The sequence below is a fragment of the Brassica rapa genome, chromosome A09 (genome assembly GCF_000309985.2).
Source record: "Brassica rapa cultivar Chiifu-401-42 chromosome A09, CAAS_Brap_v3.01, whole genome shotgun sequence".
Classification (NCBI taxonomy): domain Eukaryota; kingdom Viridiplantae; phylum Streptophyta; class Magnoliopsida; order Brassicales; family Brassicaceae; genus Brassica; species Brassica rapa.
Window position 1 is genome coordinate 12,867,038 of NC_024803.2, and position 23,570 is coordinate 12,890,607.

A 23,570-nucleotide genomic window follows, 5' to 3' on the forward strand; every position below is an offset into this window, starting at 1 on the left:
ATATTGTAAAAAAATTATAAAATATATGTTTGTTTTGAAAGTTTTAAAACATAATGTGTAGAAAAAAAATCTATGTTTTTATTATGTTAAATTCAAAGTTTAATAATTGTTCTAACCAAAATTAAAATCAATTAAAAGTAGAAGAGGAAAACATATTTGTAAGAATAAAAAAAGTGTATGTCAAGGGTAATATAGCAATTATTATACAAATATCATAGCCTAAGTTTTCTTATGGTTATATGCTTAATTTGATGATCTGTTATAGACATGAATCCAAATTTCCATACTTAAAACTTAGAGAAAAGTCAAAGTATGCTTATTGTCTTTGTGCTTTGTATTCGATCTCTTTAGCCAAAATTTCCACCTATATTTTGATTTTGTTGATGATGTATAACTCACTAGCCTCAAATGGATGATATAAGTGGCTGAATGAGCGAGAACTATATATATGTAAATGAAACCACCTTTAGGATAAAAAAAAAAGTGCAAGTTCTATCGTTTTTAACGTGTGTACTCCTGGTAAAAACGTAAAATTAAGATCTCAGTAAGAAATATAATCAGTATGCACCAGCCGGAATTTAAATCCGGGTCTGGGGTAGTAATTAAGGATATGATTAATCCCGGTCTCTTAGCCGGGGTTCTTAACCCATGATTTGACACTTTTTTATTTTTTTTTACATTTTTCGGCTAAAAGACGACTTTTATATCTCTTATTTAATAGACAGTTCTTAACTTTTCTTAGTTTTGGTTCTTAAGTTAAGAACCGTCTTTTAGCCGAAGCTAAAAACTTCAGTTCAGAGACTGGGATTAATCATGGTCTAAGCGAATCAAAGTACCCGAGTTGCTATCAAATGACTCGTCTCCAGCTTGTTTTTTGCCTAGCTGTCCAATTAAGAAATATGGTATATAATTAATTGTACCTATCCCCTATATATTATTTGAGAAACATTCCAACATTTTTTTGTAGCCATGTGTCATCCCTAGAATGATTCTTAGAATTCTTAGAGAAATAGGTTGGTCCATCTAAATATATAATAAGCTTTTTATTAAACCACAATAAATACATTATTAATGTGCTTCATTATTTCCTTAAATAAGATTACGGAATTGCCTAATGTAGCTAAAGTATATATGACAATTAATGATTTTGAATTATAAAGATTTGATAAAAATATGTGTGTATTATAATTATATTTGTTTAATTTTAAGCTATTAAAATAAATTAAAAAATCATAATAACTATATAACAAAAATTAAAAAAAATATTTATATATTATATTTTGAATTTTTAAAAACGAGTATAAATTACTAAAACTGTTAAAACTTTCACATTCAAATTTTGTGATCTATGATTTAAAACTTTTGTTATGACATGATACAAATAATTAAAAAATAATTTATGTTGAAAGTCTCATTGAATAAGTATCAAAAATAAAAGATATATAAATATATGTATCATTTTAAATTAAACTATATGCCTTATAAAAATACATAAATACCTTAATTTTGAAATTTACTTTGAACATTCTTTTGATAAAAATTTGAAAAAATATTGACAACTTAATTTTTAAAATTATTATAAATTACTTAAACCATTAATTTCACAGTGAAAATTTTGTTATTACTAAATTAGATTTTTTGCTATAACAGATACAAATGATAAAAAAAAATATGAGCAAAAAGCAATAAAACATCATCTAATAAATATTAATATTAAAATTATACCATATTTATGTTACTATCATTTAAATTTAATTATATTTCATATCAAATAGAAAAAATATTTTTTTGATTTATAAAATTTATTTATATGTTCGCACCAATTTAGTTATATAAGTAGTAGATAATAACTTTTTAATTATTCAATATATATTTATTATTTTATAATATGTTATAAACATATAATATATAAAATAATTTATATATATATAATGTTCTTCCCGCACAAGGTGCGGGTCTTAACCTAGTGTATTCCATAATTCTGTAACATTTTTATATCTTTGATATATTTTAGAAGTATCCTAACGCGTTTCAATCTCTATACACGTTTTCCTTTTTGTAAATCAATCCTAGTGATCTTTTTTGTAGTAAAAAAAGTAGTCAGTCTTAATTTCATATTTGGTCTTGTACCGATCAAATTGCTATAAAACGTTGGGCTATTACAAGACAAACACAAAAGGAATGCTTATAAATTAAAAAAACAAATACGACTGATTTCAAACCACTCCCTTGCCTTTTAATTGTCATCTTTTCGTAACTATGCGGACTAATTGGAGAGTTTAGTTGAGGCTTATTTGGATTCAGCTATTTGGATTAATCTGAGGATTGACTTATTTAGGTTTTATGTGATTTCTAATCAAATCTTTCGTTATGTCTCTCTTTCCATGCTTTCATGCTCGTAATTTTTTTTTTATACGAGTATTGTAAACAAACCTAGTAGAGGCGAAAGTAAATGTTGTTTTTTGTGGTAAATAGGTGTAAATATTTGGTTTGCTAACAAGAAGATAACAAGTTTAAGCTAATTGCTAAATCGCAAGTAACAAAATATTTTTTGTGTGATTAGTGATTTACTAGAGAATTATATGGAGTACCATAATTCATTGAACACTGATAGTCTTATTCACCTGGAAGTGTTGCAATGGTCATCTAGTGGTATTTTGATTTGAAACAAAGCATAAACTCAGTTTTCCCTTGAATTCGAATTTTCAAGGAATACCGCCACTTCTATTGTATTAGGCAACTGATTTTGGGATGTGGTCCAGGTGTTATAATCTAATGTGTTGCCTTTTAACTGGCTACACACCCTCGCTCGAGATGAGTCCGATCTGTTTTGGCTGCATATTTCATCGATCTCTCCAAAGAAGGTTCGAGCGGTAAACTCCTAGCTAGCTTCGTAGCAATATTTTTTAAAATTATGATGAAATACTGGCTAATCACATTGCTAATATCACACTACTTTGCTTCTTGGAATTAGCTATATAAACTTGCTATTATTGGCAAGTTAATAATCTATCATAGGATACGTTATATAATCTTGCTAATAATATTTGCATGAGAGGGAAACAACCATATACGGTAATAGTTACGAAAAGAAATCGATAAAACTGATATATACATTTTTGGATACTGTACATTAATATACCATGATAGGAAAAGCCAAATCATGTCTACCAAACATAAAAATACAACACCAAAAGTATAATTATCTCTATATATATAAAACCATCTTTATATGTACCCAACACATTTGACTGCTCTTTCATCTTTAAACTTGCCTCAAGATCCTAGCTTTAGGGTTTCAACATTTCTTCAGAAATATCTCTCTACCGACTGAAGCAACATATGCAAAATATGGAGTGTGATAGATCATCGTCGTCCACATCATCAGAAAGCGGGGCCGTTCTTCATCATCTTACTACATCGTCCACTGTGACGAGACGAATGTACGAGTGCACTTTCTGCAAAAGAGGTTTCACGAACGCACAAGCTTTGGGTGGTCACATGAATATCCATCGACGTGACCGTCTCAACAAGGCGGCCAAGCAGCAAAATGACGCTGACGTAGCACTCTCCAGTGCTCGAAGATGTTTCCACGTGGCATCATCTGATCGTGGAGGCTACGAGCAAGTTGAATCCGTCGTGTTTAGGGCGACCACGAACTTGAGCTTACGAATCGGTTCGATGGTTACAAGGAGAGAAAACGTGGTCGTTGAAGGAGATGAAATCGATTTGGAGCTACGTCTTGGCTTATGAGATCATCAACCACTACATCAATATTTGTGTAATACCTTTTTGGATTATTATATGGTTTTCGGGGTTGATATATATATGTAAGCTAGGGAGCATATGAGGAGTTCATTATATGTCAAGGTAAGATAGTTTTGGGCGTTATCTAATTATGCATGTTTTGTGATCAATCATTGAGATATACTACATCTTTAATCTTTAAATTGTATGTCACAAATATTACTACAAATACCAGCGTAGTGATTTTTGTCTTTTGATATAAAACTCTTTGCTACGGAAAAATTTAAACAAAAAACTTATCATATTATTAATTGAGAACAAGATTAGGTGAAAACATTATAACTTATAACTTAATTAACTAAAATGTAACATATCTAAGATGACATATATGATGATTCAAATATATGATTTAATTCCATACAACAGCCGGCAATAGAAACTTGCTTACATGGCTTATACAAGATTAGCTTAACAAGACTAGTTTTAATTATCACAAGTTCAATATCGGTTCATCTTAAATCATGTTGTTCTCCTGATCAAAACTTGCTAGATTATCATGCTTTCGAATTCTTGTTTAAAATCATATTATAAATTTTGATGTATATTCTAAACATATTCATAGTATTTGGTATTATTTAGGGTTTATGCTACATTTATGGTTTGGATATACAGTTTTAATTCGAACTAATTCAGTTGTTTTCCAATTTTATATTATCACTTTGAAATCATACATTTACATTTATAACAATTTCTTAATACTATAATGTACTATTATATTGTATATTAGGGTTTAAGATTGAAAAACATGTAAGGTTTAGTTTTTAGGGTATAGGGAATTTGCTTTCAAAACTAAAGTATGATACACGATATATTTTGTTGTATGATTAAAATATTTTTACAATAGTATAATATTTGATTGATTGATAACTACGTAAAATGTGATATTTGATTTTTATATTGTTTTTAAAAATTACACTTCCTATAATTTCTGATTACCGAAATAATCGCACCTATACGAGATATCTTTGTAAAGGAGAATATGCCAAACATATACCATAAATATGTTTAACCATTAATTTAAATATAACATGTTATGTGAGGTAAAATAATCAATTTTAAAAATTTCTTTAAACATGGTATAGTACATATATATATATATATATGAGACTATTCTAATGACGCTTTGGTTAATCAGTCAAATACTAATTTTATGTTCCGTCTACTTTTTTCATAATGTGTTAATGTTTCTTCATGATATTAGAAAATACTAATCCATGCTATTTTTTTAATAAATTAAGGGTACAAGATTGCATGTATTTATTGAGAATAAAGTTTTGCAGAAACATAAGCAACTTTTAAATGAAGGGCAAGCTTTATCAATCAACACAATCAGTCTAAAAGGATATGGTGGTGAATTCAGGACATGCAAGTAAATTTTCATACAAATTATCTATCATAAGAACAATTAATACCAAAGCTTAATTTGACGGACTTTTTGATTTTGTAGCAAAAATATTTTCTTTTGTCAACGTAGCAAAAAGATTATTTCACCGATTATGTTAAGATATGTTAGATGGCAAGTATGAAAGAAACATACATATACTTAAAAATATGATTGTATATTCATTACAAAAAATAATGATTTCAAAGTTTGACATTAATATTATATTTATCGGTTATAAATTGACATAGGAAAAATGCTTGACTAATAGACAGAAAAAATCATGTCCGATAATGAAATATTTTAATATACATAAATGTTTCATAATTCCAAAAGATAAATAAACTATCTTTATATATAAGAGCAAGTGCATCAATAGAACTTTTAGAATGGTCCTTAGAGTATTTAATTAGTTTATGTAGTTTAGGACTTTGGTTAAGGACTTTTGTTAAAATGTTGATTATGGGTGGGACTTTTGATAAGTCCTTAGGTTTTTTAAATTACAAACATTTTATTAGTGGAAAAAAATACAAAGTTGAGAAATTAAAACACACAATTTATTCATAGAAACTTAAAATTACATATTATTCGGAAGATATCCAAATTTAACCCATATATTTTCAATCAAATCGTCTTTTAAGTTTTCATGGATTTGTCTATTCCGAAGCCTCGTTCGACGATCCATTGAAGTGCCGACATTTTCACTGATATTCGAAGGCATGTTGACGGTAAATGTATCCGGAACTTCTCTTGGTTGAAACTCAAATTTGTTATACTGAGTGAATGATGCCCGTTCATCTTCGACAATCATATTATGGAGTATGATACATGCTCTCATAACATTTCCTATTTTCTCTTTATCCCATAACTTTGACGGATTTTTGACAACGGCAAATCTAGCTTGAAGGACTCCGAAGGCACGCTCGACATCTTTTCGAACTGATTCTTAGGTTTGAGCAAATAATGAATGCTTCTGATTTTGTGGTAGTCGGATAGATTGAATAAAAGCCGCCCATTTCGGATAAATACCATCAGTGAGATAATATCCGAAATGGTACTGATTATCATTAACATAGAAGTTTACTTGTGGCGCGATGCCATTAATAATGTCGTCAAAAACAGGTGATCAATTAAGAATATTTAGATCGTTCATAGTACCTGGTGCTCCAAAAAACGCATGCCATATCCAGAGGTCATACGAAGCTACGGCCTCCAACACAATTGTCGGTTTTCCGGTTCCTCGTGAGTACATTCCTTTCCAAGCCGTGGGACAATTCTTCCACTCCCAATGCATACAGTCGATGCTTCCAAGCATCCCCGGAAATCCACGTTGTTCTCCGATATGTAGTAGTCTCTGCAGATCCTCCTGTGTTGGACGTCGTAGATATTCTTTGCCAAACAAGGTTATTATTCCGGCGGTAAATTTGTGCAAACATTTTCGAGCCGTTGATTCGCCTAGACGGATATATTCGTCCACCGAGTCCGCCGCAGCACCGTATGCCAATTGTCGAATTGCTGCAGTACATTTTTGTAGAGGTGTGAGACTTGTCCGTCCGGTACAATCTTCTGTTAGTCAAAAATACGGAATCTCTGTGGAGAAACGATTCACAATACGCAGGAACAAACTTTTGTTCATTCGAAACCGTCGGCGGAAAAGAGCGGGAGAGTAAGTTGGATTGTCGGCAAAATAATCATTCCAAAGCAAGGTGTGGCCTTCTTCCCGGTGTCTCTCATGAACATTACGGCGTTGTCTATCTTCTGGTTCTTGTACGAGAGCACAATTGTTATAAAATTCTTCATAAGGAGTATCAAGATCGATCTCATCATCATCATCTTTATGATAATGATAATGGGATGAAGAAGCCATTATAAATTAATGAGAAGTGGTTGTGATTGTTTTAGAAGTGAATCGACAATGGAAAGTTATGACTCTATAATTGAAAGACATGTTATATTTATAGCTATACAATATGTGAACCAAACACGTTTTCTCATATTACAACTAATTTTAGTTATTTGAATAGGTATATGTAAAAACACGTTTTCTCAATATTACAACTAAAAGTAGTTGGGAGAGTAGGTACATGATCACACACGTTTTTCTTTTAGTTGAAACAAGTTCAATTTTTGAATGAAGTAAGAGTTTTGATAAAAATAATGAATCAAGACTTTGAAACAAGATTTAATCCGAGTTAGATAGGGTTACATAATCCGAGTTGAACAAGATTTAACAAAACACATGGATAAACACAAGACATATAAACCTACATACGAGCAGCTACTCCAATGGCTATTATCACTAACACAACAACCAGAACACCTACAACTAGTTCAAATCTAGATTTCTTTCTACCTAAGTCACAGACAATGCTCTCCAACCTAACCAATTTCTGCTCCACATCAAATTGAACTTCCTTTAACTCCCGCAGCTCGGTCTCCTCGTAACCGACGAATGAAAGCGAATCTACCTTATCAGTGAGGAGGTTCACTTGTGCACCAAGTGCTTTGATCTCCTCAGTAGCCGCGACGTCCCACCACTTGTAGACATGGCAGTCTCCGTCCTGTTTGTTCTTGCAGGTGTAGAGCCTTCTCCCCGGGTCAGTTCTTGTGTAAGAAGTGGCTACAAGTGGCTCTCCACCACAGTAGCACTCCTTGGGGAAGCCAAACTCCACTTCAGGCTGCGGAGGGTACTGATGGCGCGCGGCTTCGATCTGAGCTTGGTCCAGCTGGATATACATCTCTGTAGAGCTGTTTCCACTGTCTGCTGAACCTCCTAAACCGCAATCCTCCGACTCAGACGGCTGCGTGTACGAATAATCCAATCCCATTTCCTGAGAATAATCAAAACAGAACACATTAGATAGAGAATATAATTTAAAAAACAGAACATAGAACACAGGTCACAACACACATTAAACTGAAATTAATTCTTATAATTAAACACCAACAATTATAATTTAAAAACAGAACATAGACCACAAGTCACAGCTTCTCCTCCAACACTAGACGCATAACACAAACATAATAGATATTACACAACATAGACTCTTAGGATTTAAAAACTAGAAAAATTCGGCCAACAGCATGTTCTTCACATTTTCTTCCCTCTCGGTTGGCTCCTTCTTAGCAAGGAGAGTGTCTAAAATGGCCAGCTTCGAGAGCCTCTCCTTCTTCGCCAAATCCTCCATCTTGAGCTCATGGACACTCTTAAAGTCCTCGACAGCCATCCCCTTCCTAGAATTCCTTTTTGCTTTCGCAGCTTTGATACCTTCAGGACGGGGCTTTTCCTCACCAACGTTACTGCTTGATGGTTGGGAACCATCCTCACCAGTCTTTCTCTTCTCACCGCCAGACTTTGGAGTGTTCAGGCTCAGCCACTTCTGTTCGTATCTCAGAAGACACCATGCATGGTCCAAGGTGAACTTGGAGCCGTGATCCGCAAAGTATATCTCATGAGCTTTCTTCACTAAGTCGTTGTCATTATGTCCGCTACTTTGAAGCCTCTCCACAGCTGCGTATGCTGCACAATACTTGTTTGTATCTCCATTGATTTTATGCCATCTCTGCTTACAATGCTCGCCATCTCTCTTCTCATGATGAGCTGCTGAAAAGTAATGTCCTACGCGTTTCCAGAAATTCCGGCACTTCTGTTCAGTGCCGACAACAGCATCTTTTGATGTGTTTAGCCAGACACTTATCAGGACCTCGTCATCAACAGGATTTCATTTCTTTCTCACCAACCGCTCCACTGGTGTCTCCACTGGTGGGTTATCAGGCTGGGATGGAGCTATTAAGCTCTACCATATTCTATCTGATTAAATAGGACAAATATAACCAGGTAATAACTCCATAACACCTAACCATTATCTACCTAAGTCTAATCAACACTTATTATAAAACTACAAGTACATAGCTATTAACTCTAGTACGGGGGTTAAATAGAGAAGTACAACCTATCAAGTTTGATGAGAAGCAACAAGAGTAGGCAATAAACTACCAAGGTCTAATCAGTAGTTACTGCACACTACACAACTAAAAAGAAAAGCGAATTGAACAAACAATTTCATTAAATTGAAAAGAGGATTTGGTTTCAAACAGAGTACAATGATATCCACAAATTGATCCTATAATTCTCACCAATGCAACAAGACAGGACATTGATACTATAACTAAGTCTCACTATTCATATTTGGTTGAGAACAAACTTAACTTAACTCCTATAACAGTTATGAATTTGCTTTCCGCGAACAGGTTACATACTTAATGCAATCGATTTATGAGTTTCAAATGTCTATGTCCATGCCCTGTAATAAACTTAACTTACCTTCTCGTGAATACTTAATCAGATACTCATCAATTTCTTTCTAAAACGAGTTAATGATATGAGTTTCAAATCCATGCTTTTCTAATCGAATAAGTTTCATATCGAATGAGTTTCTTCTTAGGAACACACAAACATCAAGTACTAGTTTCTATCAGAAAGTTAGAAAACAAAACAACAGATAGACATTCACAAACAAAGGATTCTCAGACATGGCATTCAATCACAAACACCAACTATTCAATCACAAACACCATGCATACAATCAAATCGTCACAAACCCAGATACACACGAGATAGATCGACAAGTTGATACACTAAATCCAAAAGCGACAGACAGAGGATTCAGCGATACCTGGTAAAGATTCGAATCGGCGGAGAGATCGGTGGAGTGATCGAGGGAGACTGCGACGGAGACAGCTACGCCGAGAGATGGACGGAGAGATCGAGGGCGAGAATAGACGGCGAGATGGACGGAGAGATCCACGGAGAGATCAAGGGAGACAGCGACGGAGAGATCCTCGGAGATATCGAGGGAGACAGCGACAGAGGCAGCTACACCGAGAGAGGTGTTTGATTGGGTTGAAATCGCCGTCGAGAGAGAGAGAAGGGAGAGGATGAGAATGACTTCGACACGGTTTATTTCGCTTTCCCAACCCTAAAACGTGCTTCCCCTCCCACGATGACATGTGCCCTTAAGGACGCGATATCAAAACTTCTTAATTAACATACATTTGCTTCGGTTTTATGTAATTTCAATTTATTTTAACTGTTTTAATTCCTAACGACTTTGGTTAAGGACGCCGATGCTGACGCCCTAAAGAAAGGTTTCCTCTTTCCAGAGCCTTCCACGTCAGATGCCAGGTCAATAAGTTGAGGTCTCACGTTACGACACCTGTCCCTGCCCACAAAACGCTATGCTTTGTTAAATGCACGTTTGTTTAATATTGTGCCCAAGAAAACGTACTCAATAAACCTAATCTGATACGGCTGAAGCAAGTGTATTCTTTTCTCTACGGTGGCGCTCGAGTTTCTTCACCGTTACTGGATCAGATTTCGTTATGACGCCCACCAAATATGCTTTAGCATGTCAACATACATTCGCTATCACTTAGTCTTGGAAGGACAGGAAGAATAAAAGAATATTATATATTTGTATGCTATTCATAATTTTGTTTAAAAAAGAAAATTATTTTGATCATAATAGACCACATACGAGTGTTTGTTTGTCGGTTTAGGATAGTTCTACGCTTTTCGTGAGATTGTTTTAACTCATGATATTCAGTATTGGAAAGAAAAATAATCACAGATTCTTTATGCGGATTGTCCTTACATGATTTCCCTGTTATCCTATTCAAATCTGTACAGGCCAATATCAGTGGATTTGATATGATTCAAAATCTAAATTCATCATTCAAAGCTTGCCTTATCATGCACTGCGCTATCAAAACAAAATGATACCAAATCATTGTACTTTAATATAGTATTCTCCAATTTATTCTCATGACTATTACGGTTTTAAATTTTTTTGTTACAAACACATATTTCTACGCATCAAAAGGGCGAGAATATTTTTTTTGTTTTTCTTAAAAAAATTTAATTTTCATAGTTATGTATTTTTTTGTAACCATATTTGTGTTTAATATTAATTTAATCTAATATAATTTTTGGTAACTATATAAATATATCAAGTTGCATAATTATTTGTAAAAAATTATTTCTAAAGTTTGCAACATATTATATATTTTTAGTAGTTACCTAACATAATTAGTCAATAATATTCATACTTAAAAAATCCGAATCGATCCAAAAATCAAAGTCTCACATTCTATTAGATTTCTAATAGACATGACCTATATATTTGAATGGTTCTTAAAGTATTATATCCGAAAACCAATGTCAAATTCAACCATCACCGAAAACCAAACAAAATTTTGAAAATTGTTTGAACATAATAAATTTTATATTCTGTTATATATATATATATATATATATATATATAAATGGATTAATATGATTTTTACTATCTTTAAGTAAAATCACATTTAATATATATTTTTTAAATCGAGTAACCTATATAAAATCCAACTAAATGAATTTATATGAATATTTATTTCTATTAAAAATTCACATAACAAGATTTTACCATTGTTTTAGTTTGTTCTCTTTAGGTTTTAAAAAAATATTCATTCGTATATTTTGATAGAAAAAAATATATGGAAATAAAAATTCAAAAGTAAAATCGTTTTAGTAGTTCCTAAGTGTTGTTTGAAAATCAAAATTTAGTTTATTATAAGCAATATATATATATACATCAAATATATTATATTTAAATATTTATTTAGATTTATATATTATGTATTTAATGTAAACGATAGATATATGTATATATATTAAAAATATATTTTTCATATAATTTTAAAATCATTTGTATTTTATTATAGAAATTAAAATTTTAATCACAAATTTTTCATTGGGATATAAAAAATATTCAAATACAATGACATGTAAAATATTTAAATGATAAAAAAATATATTAGACATTTATTCTAATTGTTAAAATTATTTTAAAATTTACATCCCGCCCGTAGGGCGGGCCGGTCCTAGTCTACTATAAAATTATACTCAAAATTTTAAGAGATTTTTTTACATTCAGCTTACTCTTACTACAAAAAACTTTTATTCCTATGCGTTGTATCACTGCTATAAAATTATACTCAAATTATTTTCTCTTATCCTCTGTAGTATTACTAAAAATTGACTTTATTCTACCCTAATAATATTTTGGGAAAATTGTTTTTCTATAGCAAAAAATGATAACTACGTCTCTTTAAACTAATCTCATATACTTTATCTCTTATTAAGCTAATTATTTTCAAAATGGCAATAATGTCCTTAAAATGTAATTTTTAAATATAATAAATAATGGATTCGATCAAGCAGGATCGATCGATCCAAAATTGCAAGGTCGAACGGATCGATCGATCATGATCATTATGCAGAAAAAAATGCGGAGCATATAGTAACCGACCTGGTCCATTTTAATCGATCGACAAAGGTTAATTTCATACAGATCGACCGATTTCGAATTATAGACCGATCGATCCGTGGAAGCATAGATATGAATCATGGTAGAAATAATGTGAAATTTTTGTGAACATTTTGTGAACAACAATCAATGAAATATAGAATACAGAGTGAAAAGAAGGTTACCACTTTTTTATTCTTTTTTTTAAATCAATTTTTTCAAAATAAGAAAGTGAATATTCCCAAATATTTTGTTTCCATAATTTTAGGAACTGATTTCTTTTTTTTAACGCAGATTTATTATGATCTTACAATTATAATATGAGAAAGATTACATAGACGATTCGACAACTAACAATACTACCCGCCTTATGAAGACCTACGTCTAACTGTATCACCTGAGCCGTCCTATGTAGATCTACGTCTGACCAGATTTACTTGCATTATGTTGAAGATCCCTTGCAAGCCTTTCCTCTGTTGTTTGCATAATTGTTTAATAAACCGTTCTCTCCGGGACTTGAAACCTGGATTTTTTGTAATCTGCAATAAATTGTATAGTCTGGGACTAAAACCCCAGACTTGAGTGTAGAAACCTTTAAACATTAACCAGTAGGCTATGGTGCTTCCGCATGAACTGATTTTTTATCCGTAGAATACCACTAAAATGTAGAAATCGGTTTCTACAAATTTTTAGAATTATAGTAATGTGTAGATTTTGATTTCTAGATGTTTTAAATTTACAGTAAAACTGTAGAAGTCGGTTTTTACGTGTTTTAAATTTATATTAATGTGTAGATTTTGATTTCTAAAGATTTTAGATTGGTAGGTTAAGCGTGCAATGTATATTCTAAGTATTTTTTGAATACTCTTATTTACGTAAATCACGTATTTCTAAACATTGTAGATTCAATGAAAACAGTGGATTTTGTTTTCTACTTCGTAGAATGTCATTTCTATTTGATTTAGAACAAAATCTGAAAACTATGATTTAACCATTTTTAGAGCTGAAAAAATATTATTAAGTTCATTTAGGTATTTTATCAATAGTTATTATTTTTCCAATTTTTTTGTTTGTAAAACTATTTATTAAAATTATTTTAAAAATTTTATAGACAAAAATAACACAAAATAGATATTAGTTTAAAAAAACATAGTTATCATTTTTTTTGCTCTTAGAAAACAATTTTCCCAAATATTTTTACATTACATTTATGTAACTCCCCTCATGGATGAATAGTTAAATACGTAATGCTCGATACTTATATATTAGATCACAATTGGATTAACTAATGCCTAACACAACATTATTGACTGAACATTAACTAGATTTCGATCCTCATAACCGCGTAGGTGTTTGTTTTCCGTTTTATATACGTAGATATTTATTTTAGATAATTAGTAGTATACATTTTTGAAAAATTAATCATATATTTACATGTTTATATAACTATTTCAGATAAAATAATTTAACAGTTATATGTTGTAGTTACACAATTATTTAAAACCGTCGTATGTATTTGTTGCTATTTATTATAGATTTATTTTACTGTATTTGCATTTAGTTATTAAACAAATTAATATATGCATGAAACAACATATTTGAATATTATTTTGTATTTAATTTATGCTAAATTTTAACACGCTTTACAAAACTTAATTTCTTTTTAGATTTTTTTTACTTTTATTCATTTTTGATAATATATTATTATATATAAAAAAAATCTTAATTTTATACATGTATTATAAATTTTGCTAATGTTAAGTTGTTCTGTCATTGTGTTATATTTTTAACATGAATATTTTACATATATATGAAAGAAAAAATTATAAATTTGCAGTTTAATATAAATTTATCATTTTAGTTCAATATAATAATTTTATTTTAACATGATTGATTATGACTATAAAATAGATAAAAGGAAATAATTTTTCATTTTATAAATGATAACTGAATATATTGATGTATAATAATACTTAAAAACTAATTACGAAGTCTTGTTAAAATATTTACATATAATTTTTGAAAATTAAGATCTTGTTAAAAAAAAATTCAAGCTGATTTATTAGATTTTTTAAAATATATTTTTTTTATTTAAAATGAAAAATATTAATAGAAATTATGATTATAGTAGTTCAAAGATTCTATGTGTTGTTAGTTTTAATAAAATACATTTAATAAAATTTCAAAAGAATAGTCCAAATTAAAAAATCATACATGAAAGAAGTCATATGATTATAATAGTTCAAAGATTCTATGTGTTGTTAGTTTTAATAAAATACATTTAATAAAATTTCAAAAGAATAGTCCAAACTAAAAAATCATACATGAAAGAAGTCATGAATTCTATTTTAATATAATAGACTAGATTTGAAGCCACACGTACGTGCGGATATATGTTTATTTTTAAAATAATATTTAAACAATAAAATAAGTTATAAAGAAATATCTAATATTAATTTTAAATATATAATATTATTTTAAAACTTATATATTTTTTGAATTTCTTTTTTTTTGATGAAATTGTACTAATCATAGATTAATCATTTATTTTGTTAATTTATTTAAAAATGCAACATCATATTAATAGCTTAATTGTAACATTAGTTTTACATGAATTATTACATTTTTTTATTAATTTTTGTTTAAAATTTTATTAATTTTTGTTTAAAATTTTATTTATTTTTGTTTAAAAATTTATTAATTTTTGTTTAAAATTTTTATTCTCGAATTTTTTTATGTGACCAAATTAAATTATTTAATATTATATTTTAGAATATTTTTTATTTTAGTGTATTATATTTCAGTTTGGTGTTCTTAGTTTTATTACGAAATCAAACATAAAAACTTACAACCAATAAATTATTATTTATTTTGTTTAAAAAAGTTAATATGATAATTTCAAAAATAATAGTGGTGTACTATTTAATTTTAAAATTAATTACTGAAATATATATATAAAATTTGGTAGATTAAATATGATAAACAATAAGAAAATATCATAATGGAAATATATTTGGCTTTTCTTAGGAATGTTATTGTTTAGATGTATATTGCTTATTTTTTTCTGTTAGGAAAATATCATATATGAGTAAATTTAAGATATGTAGTTAAGTTTCTAATTAATAACATAGATTTTTGTATGGTAAATAAAAAATAAGATTCTAAATTAATAAATTAGATATATCATTTTTTAATGTCTTACCAAAATATATTTATATATATATATATCATTTTTTGGTGTAAATATTAAGATGATTAGATATATCATTAAGTTGAAGACACACATAATAGTTAGTATTTGTAGTAATGCCAAATTATTTTACAATTTTACGTTATAACATTTTAAATAGATATTGATATTGTAAATTGGTGGTTCAGTGATTCAGACTGAATTATATAATAAAAACAAAATTTAAAAGTAGCAAACCGATCGTAACAAACGACGGATTCATCCCTGACAATAGTTTAAGGTGTTTAAATTTGGGTCAAATAATATGGTATAATTTCAGACTAATTTATTCTGTAACACTAAATATATTTATTTTGGGACCGATCGGATAGTCGATAGAATTTATAAAAGAAAGAATAATGTTACTTTTCTTTTCAACAAAGCAGAAAGTCAATACAAAGGGAACTCAGTAGTCTTCGATACGCGAAGCTTCTGGGAGAACGAGGAGCTTCCATTCAGTTTCTTGGAGTCTTCTCTCCACTCTCTCTTCCACCTCTTCTCCTCGTATCTGCCAAAATATTTTATCCTTGTCTAATTATAAATTTATTTTTTCATATTAAAAATATAACAATTAAATGTATTGTTTATTCACTACATATTTTCCTATAATTATGAACCAATGCTACTAATTAATTTAATATTTTCAGTTAATGGTTTTTAAAATGTACAACTTATTAATATTAATTATTAAAAATATTTTAAATTTTATTTTAATTTTTTTGAAAACTATATTTGTGGAAACTGAATTTTTAATCCTTCTTTTAGGAATAGAAGAAATATTTTTTTTTCTGAACACCTTCCATTATATGTGTTTATATAATAGTGGTATTAATCCGCGTTGCATAAGCTTTTCTTTTTCTTTTGTTGGATTGTTATTATAGATAGTATTGAAAACAATATGTTTTATCAAAAAGAAGAAAAGACAAGAAAATAAAGCGATATGTTATGAATATTTTCTGAAACTTCACATATAAAGGTTAAATAATTTATGGTTTTCTTGGAGTCATTATGCGTTATTTGATGAATATTAATTTTCACTTTTTGAATTAGAAGGGTACTAAATATATTTATAGGCTATGATTTAATTTAGGAAGGAATTTAGTAGTTCTAAAATATCAACCACTAATAAATTTAGTAGTATGGGCTTCATAATATTTATAATTAGCCAACTTAATATATTTAATTGAAGATACTTTTTCTGATATTTTCTTAGACTACCGTCACTTCAACCTACAAAGCAAATTTTCAGATAACTATTGATATACTAGCAGTGTAGCACTATATACGCTGGTGTGCATGTATATCATAGCGATATAAACGTGAACTGAATTATACCTAAGACCATGATTAACGGTGAAACCCAAATTGCCAAATGGGTTTTTTATTATTATTATTTTTATTTTTTTATCTTTTTTGTCTGAATAAAAAAAAATTATATATAACTCAACCAATCGCGGATCGTCATGTATTAGTAGGATCTATGAACAGTACAAGAAATAATCAAATAGCGATTCTTATTCTGGCTATTCTGCAACCGGTTTTTGCTTTTTTTGTGGCTCTCCGCTTAAGAAACCCACTAAACACCCTCTCTCCCCCGATAATCCTACCCTAATCACAGGATATTTTTGGTTTCTATATGTTTTGTAATCATACAAATCTAAATATTATTTAAGGCTACTAGCTCAATTAGAAAAGTATAACAGGGAAAATGTAGAGATCTCCAAAATCTTAATTTCAATAATAATAATAATAATAGGGGTTTTTACCTCTACTAAAGATTAATCGTAAAAAAACTCTGAACTAAAAATCCTATGAAATAAAACCTCAAATTTTAATTCCGTTAACATATGTTACCCTCCGTTTTGAAAAACCGTAACGGAGAATGACATATGTTAACGGTTTATAAGTTGAGGGTTTATAATGTTGAAAACTTAGTTGAGGGATTTTTTTACGATTTAAAAATAGTTGAGAGGTTTTATCACTACAAGTCATTAAATGGTTTAAAAATTTATTATCATTTATACATTGTTTTATATTGATATAATCCTTTAAAAATAATTTATAAATTTTAGTACTTTAATTTATTATAAAATTAATTTATAGATCCTAAATTAATAATTTTTAGTAATACTTACAACTTAATATAACTTCAAAATATTAAATAATTTGATATTTGGCAATAGTGATATAAGAAAATTTGTGTATTCATGTCATCATTGTCAAATATCAAATAATTTGAAGTTTTTAATTTATATTAAGTTTTAAGTAGTGTCGAGGATAATTCATCTATGAAGTCAATCTTTATATTTAAAGTAGGACGCATTTTTTTCTATTTTTATGGTTTCCGTCTTCCGGCTCATACTTTCCCCTATCCCCCCCCCCCGCCCCCCAAATAATGCATGATTATTTTTATTCTCATTGATTTTTGAACAAATATGTTATATTTTTGTTTTCTTGATCAATAAAATAATATATTTGATATATTATTCTTGATTTATTGTATTACTTTATGTTTCAGTAGAATCACGAAGAATGTTAGATTATTTTATTCTAACAAGTAGCATAAATTGTAAAAACTTATAAAATTATTGTGAAACCGTATAAATCATATGTAAAAGTATTAAAATAATTTTCAAGCTTTATAAATCAGTTATAAAGTAATGTTTTACAATTTATAAATTAGTTTTAAAGGCTTATATCAATATAAAACAATGTATAAATGATAATAACGTTTTTTAAACCATTTAATGACTTTTACTGATAAAACCCCTCAAGTATTTTTGAATCGTAAAGAAACTCATCAACTAAGTTTTCAACATTATAAACCCTCAACTTATATACCGTTAATGTATGTCACCCTCGGTCACGGTTTTTTAGACGGATGATAACATATGTTAATGGAATTAAAGTTGAGGGTTTATTTCACAGAATTTTTAGTTGAGATTTTTTTTACGATTAATCTTTAGTTGAAGGGTTTAATTACTAAAAACTCTAATAATAGTCCAAAACCTAGAAAAAAATGAAATGGACATATACCTGAGTCTCAATGTTCATGGTCGCAGAGAATTCGTGAGGAGAGAAATTGGCTTGGACCGTTTTGAGTTTTGTCCCCATTGATTTAAGACATTGAAGAATTTCTACCATTGAATCGATCCCAGACAAGGGTTCTTGTAGACTAAACCTAATCTTTGTTCCAGTCATTTTATCATGATCCGTTGCTGATTTTGCCTCCAACACATTCATTCTTCTCTCCAGTTCTTTCTTATACTCGTCTAATTGCCCAATTTGATCGACCGCTTTTTCAACAATCGAATTTTTGTCATTCTGAAACAATTTTTTATAGTTATATATTAATTAATATAGATTAATAATAATTATAGTAATTAGTTACTCGATGTCGTTGAGAATCAAAATATAAGAAAAAACCATTTGAGAAAAATAAGCTTCATTTGAATTTAATATACAAAATGTGATGTACCTTAGTGGCAAATGGTAATAGAGAATGCAGAGCTAAGTAACTCTGTTTTTGTTTCATTCTTCTCGTCCTCTCTTTCATCATATGTTGTCGGCATCTCTCGTTCTCCGGCGCTAACGCATTTTTCTTCTCCTCCCAAATCTTTCTCAAAAGATTCAACATTCTCTTGTTCACGTTCACCGACGATGAAGACGATACCATCGTCTGTTCCGTGTTCCTCTCGTATGACCTAAAAGCGCTTCTGTTTACTACACTTACGGTATTGTCAGCGTTGCCGGAGACATCACCGGCGATCAGATCCCAGAATATGTCTTCTTCTTCCAAAATGGAATCTAGAAAGAAGTTATCCATCTTTCTCTCACTTTTTCACTGCTTTAAGGATCTCGAGTTGTGGTTTGATGTTGTGCGTCTCGTGTGTGTTTATATATATGTTATTATTTAAACACGTGGGGTTGGGCCATTGTTGATTTAACACACGTGAGAACCATATTCAGCACATGGTCAATGCATCGTTCCAACTTTCTTGTTTATATTGGTGACGTATGAGGATAATTCTAGACAAAGTCAATCGACGTAGGAAACAGAGAAACATATAGCCATAGGCCCATTGAAAGTCAAGTGAGGTATCTTGGCAACAATATTTCTTTTGACGTGTCTTTACGTTTGAATAGGATAGGAAAGTTCCCGTGTGTGAACGACTTGACTATAAAATTCGATTCGTTTATTTCAGGAGGAGCTATTATTTTCTATTTTTATTCAAAGAAAGTAACAAAGTGTTTTTTATTTTATTTACAACTTTAACATGTTAATTAATTGTATTTTTTTTTAACGCTGATTTATTATGATCTTACAATTATGATATAGAAAATATTACATAGACGATTCGACAACCGACAATACTACCTGCCTTATGAAGACCTATACCTAACTGCATCACCTGAGCCGTGCTATGAAGATCCACGCCTGGCCAGATTTATTTGCACCATGTTGAAGATCCCTTGCAAGCCTTTCTTCTATAGTTTGCATAATTGTTTAATAAACCGCTCTCTCCGAGACTTGAAACCTGGATATCCTGTAATCTGCAATAATTTGCATAGTCTGGGATTTGAACCCCAGACCTGGGTGTAGAAGCCTTTAATTAATTGTATTATGTTAACAATATTTAGCAAAACACGCAAGTATAAAGCTTTTCCAAAAGTGGGTCAAAATCTATTAAAATGACAATTTATGTTGTGGGTGTATATATAGGTTTAAGTTACTCGATGGTCGATAACCGTGCAACCTAAACATTTTTGGAATATTTGATTTCTATTAAGGAAATACCTAGAGTAATGATCAAGTAATTGTTTTTTTAAAATACATATAGTTTAGTTAGCAACAGTTTACATATTTTTTAATATCCACGATTATAGAGAAATATAATATTTTTATAGTATCCAGTATTAATTTTCGTAGTTATTACATATACTTGATGGTGAAAACGGCTTATTCATTCCCAAACTAGGGGTTGTTGAGAAAATACATACCCCAACTTTTACTGCATGTCAAAACATACCTTCACTAATCAAAAATTCAAAAATTCATGCTTGAACTAGGAGTCGATAAAAAATACATATCCCAACTTTTATTGCATGCCAAAACATACTTTAACTAATCAAAAATTTAAAATTTATGCCTAGTCTTATAAGTCAACGTTAATCTAAATCTATACTATTATTTGCGAAATATTTTTTTCGACACGGAGCTCTCACGCTAAAAATTAGAATGGCTAAAGTCTATGTTATCCTTAATGAATTTATATATATATTTTATTATATAATAAAACAATTTTATATTAAAAATCTTATATATTTTTAAAAAAATAATTATGATTATTCTTATATATTGTGTTGCTATCTTAAAATAATAGTTTATTATTATAAAAGTAAAAAATTAAGAGAAGTGATTTTTTTCAATATTATATTTTTTTAAAAAATATAGGATAATTTTTATATATTGTGTTGTTATCTTGAAATAATATTTTACCATTACGAAAGTTAAATTTTAAGACAAAAATAATATCTAAGTAAATATTAATGAAGCAATATATTTGTATAAGGATATTTCCTAAGAAGTGATTTTAAGATATATTTGTATAAGTAAATATTATAATAAATAATATTTACATCAAGATAACAACACAATATATAAGAATTATCTTATTTTTTTAAAAAATATAATATTGTAAAAATTCACTTCTCTTAATTTTTCTACTTTTACAATAGTAAAATATTATTTTAAGATAACAACATAATATATAAGAATCATCATAATTATTTTAAATATATATATAAGATTTTTAACATAAAATTAATTTATTATATAATAGAATATATATATATATATAAATTTAGTAAGGGTAACATAGATTTTACCCACTCTAATTTTTAACGTGAGAACTCTGTTGCGAAAAATTAATTCACAAATAAATTCATTTTATTATATAATAGAATATGTATAAAAATTTATTAGGGGTAACATAGACTTTAACCACTCTAATTTTTAACGTGAGAGTTTTGTTGCCAAAAATTACTTCGCAAATAATAGTATAGATTTGAATTAGGGTTGACTTCTAAAGTCTAGGCATAAATTTCAATTTTTTGATTAGTTAAAGTATGTTTTGGCATGCAATAAGAGTTGGAGTATGTATTTTTTTATCGATCCCTAGTTCATACATGAATTTCAAATTTTTGATTAGTGAATGTATGTTTTGACATGCAGTAAAAGTTAAAGTATGTATTTTCTCAGCGACCCCTAGTTCGGGCATGGATAAGCCGTTTTCCCTATCCTTGATGTCCAAGTTTGTAGTTAATACATAATGTTTTCCCCAAGTTATTCTTTAAAAATGCTAGATCGTTTTTGTGTTTGGATACATAGCTATACATTAAGGAAGTTGATAGAAAGCAATATTAAAAAATTTCAAAACGATGTTTAGAAACAATCCTAAAATTGTATATTCTAGAAATTAGTATTGAATTTTATTATTCCTTTTGTGGTCATATAGTCCACATTTTATAAAAATAATATCGATTTATAAACCAACTCAGCAAAAATGTTGGAATATACCATAGTAATCGAATTTCTTTGTATATTTTCCAAAAAACAATGTTTTGTAAGCATTTTAAAATCGTGCATATTAATTTAAAAATTAAACTAACATATTGTTGCAAAACCACGTTTTGTAAACAATAATTTATAACCTAGATTTGAGAATGTTCAATAAATGTAAAATCATATATGATTATATATATTTATGCTATTTATAAAATCGTTTTTATTAAGTATTAAATTGAAAGATTGCAATCTTTTAAATTTGCTAAATATTAGGTAATTTAATATAATACCTATGATTTATAAGGAAACTCATATTCATCATGTTGTTTGTAAATTCATTTATTAAGATTAATTATATTTATGAGTGAAAAATAAATGACATTAGATGTAAATATAATGAAAATTGAAGGGCTGAATGTAAATTTTTTAAAATAGGATCCTGATTTAATTGTATACTAGATTTTGACCCGCGCTTAGAAAGCGCGGGTTTATTTTTGAAATTAAATAAATTCTTCTTATATAAGAGATAATGTATATGTTTGAGTACATTTACCCGAATGCACTAAACCGTACCAAACTGGAAAAAAATTCAAAATTAAGCTGAATTTCATAAATAATCGAGCATAAAAAAATAGAAACCAAAGTAAGGATCAAATGAGTACTTAAAATTTTAAAATACAAATTATATATCTATTAAACATAACTAAACCATTAAAAATTTATACTACTAATAGAATTATATGTGGTAATGATCACATTTGAATAATTTATCATATATTCATATAGATTTATTGCTAGAGCAATTATATAATAGATTATGAGAAAATAATAAATGAATTCATTTAAATTATATAAAGTATTTATATAGTTAGAGAAATATAAGTTAAGACCAAATAAATAGTTAAGTCTAATGAAATGGTCCAACAACTTTGTTTAAGTAGATTTTTTAAGAGTGATTCCCTTTTAATAGTATAGATATGTCTCAGACCCTACCTCTACTAATGAATACTAGATTCTAACCCGCATACCCGTGCGGATAACATTTCATTTATAGATATAAAATTTTATATTATTTTGTATATAATAATTTATAGTAATATATTACTATCATTTTAAAAATAACTTAATAGATGATATAGAGTTCTAAATATTAAAATTTCACATATGTTAACAATTTTATTTTTTATAAAAATTATTACTTAATTTATGAATATTAATCATTTTAAAAGACGAATG

General features: G+C 28.8%; 3 protein-coding genes across 3 annotated transcripts; 1 reads left to right on the forward strand and 2 right to left on the reverse strand.

Moving 5' to 3' along the window:
- Positions 1–1,888: 1,888 nt before the first annotated feature.
- On the forward strand, positions 1,889–18,144 carry LOC103839233 (transcriptional regulator TAC1-like). Its single transcript, XM_033280397.1, has one exon. The coding sequence runs from the start codon at positions 3,343–3,345 to the stop codon at positions 3,751–3,753; it is 411 nt and encodes a 136-aa protein (XP_033136288.1). The 5' UTR covers positions 1,889–3,342; the 3' UTR covers positions 3,754–18,144.
- Positions 6,315–7,055, reverse strand: LOC103839332. Its single transcript, XM_033278310.1, has 2 exons — positions 6,815–7,055; positions 6,315–6,703 (listed from the first exon to the last, which is right to left on the reverse strand). Exons 1-2 carry the CDS (start codon positions 7,053–7,055, stop codon positions 6,315–6,317), a joined length of 630 nt encoding a protein of 209 aa, XP_033134201.1.
- On the reverse strand, positions 13,327–23,570 carry LOC103839232 (transcription factor bHLH92). Its single transcript, XM_009115735.3, has 3 exons — positions 19,245–23,570; positions 18,803–19,090; positions 13,327–16,274 (listed from the first exon to the last, which is right to left on the reverse strand). Exons 1-3 carry the CDS (start codon positions 19,590–19,592, stop codon positions 16,173–16,175), a joined length of 738 nt encoding a protein of 245 aa, XP_009113983.1. The 5' UTR covers positions 19,593–23,570; the 3' UTR covers positions 13,327–16,172.

Excerpts from the sequence above, each read along its gene's own strand:
- LOC103839232 (XM_009115735.3), bottom strand. The coding sequence starts at position 19,592 with ATGGATAACTTCTTTCTAGATTCCATTTTGGAAGAAGAAGACATATTC. Across the intron at positions 19,091-19,244 it reads TATTACCATTTGCCACTAAG|AATGACAAAAATTCGATTGT; the intron begins GTACATCACATT and ends AAATTGTTTCAG. Across the intron at positions 16,275-18,802 it reads CCATGAACATTGAGACTCAG|ATACGAGGAGAAGAGGTGGA; the intron begins GTATATGTCCAT and ends ATATTTTGGCAG.
- LOC103839332 (XM_033278310.1), bottom strand. The coding sequence starts at position 7,055 with ATGGCTTCTTCATCCCATTATCATTATCATAAAGATGATGATGATGAG. Across the intron at positions 6,704-6,814 it reads ACGGTTTCGAATGAACAAAA|CAATTCGACAATTGGCATAC; the intron begins GTTTGTTCCTGC and ends AATGTACTGCAG.
- LOC103839233 (XM_033280397.1), top strand. The coding sequence starts at position 3,343 with ATGCAAAATATGGAGTGTGATAGATCATCGTCGTCCACATCATCAGAA.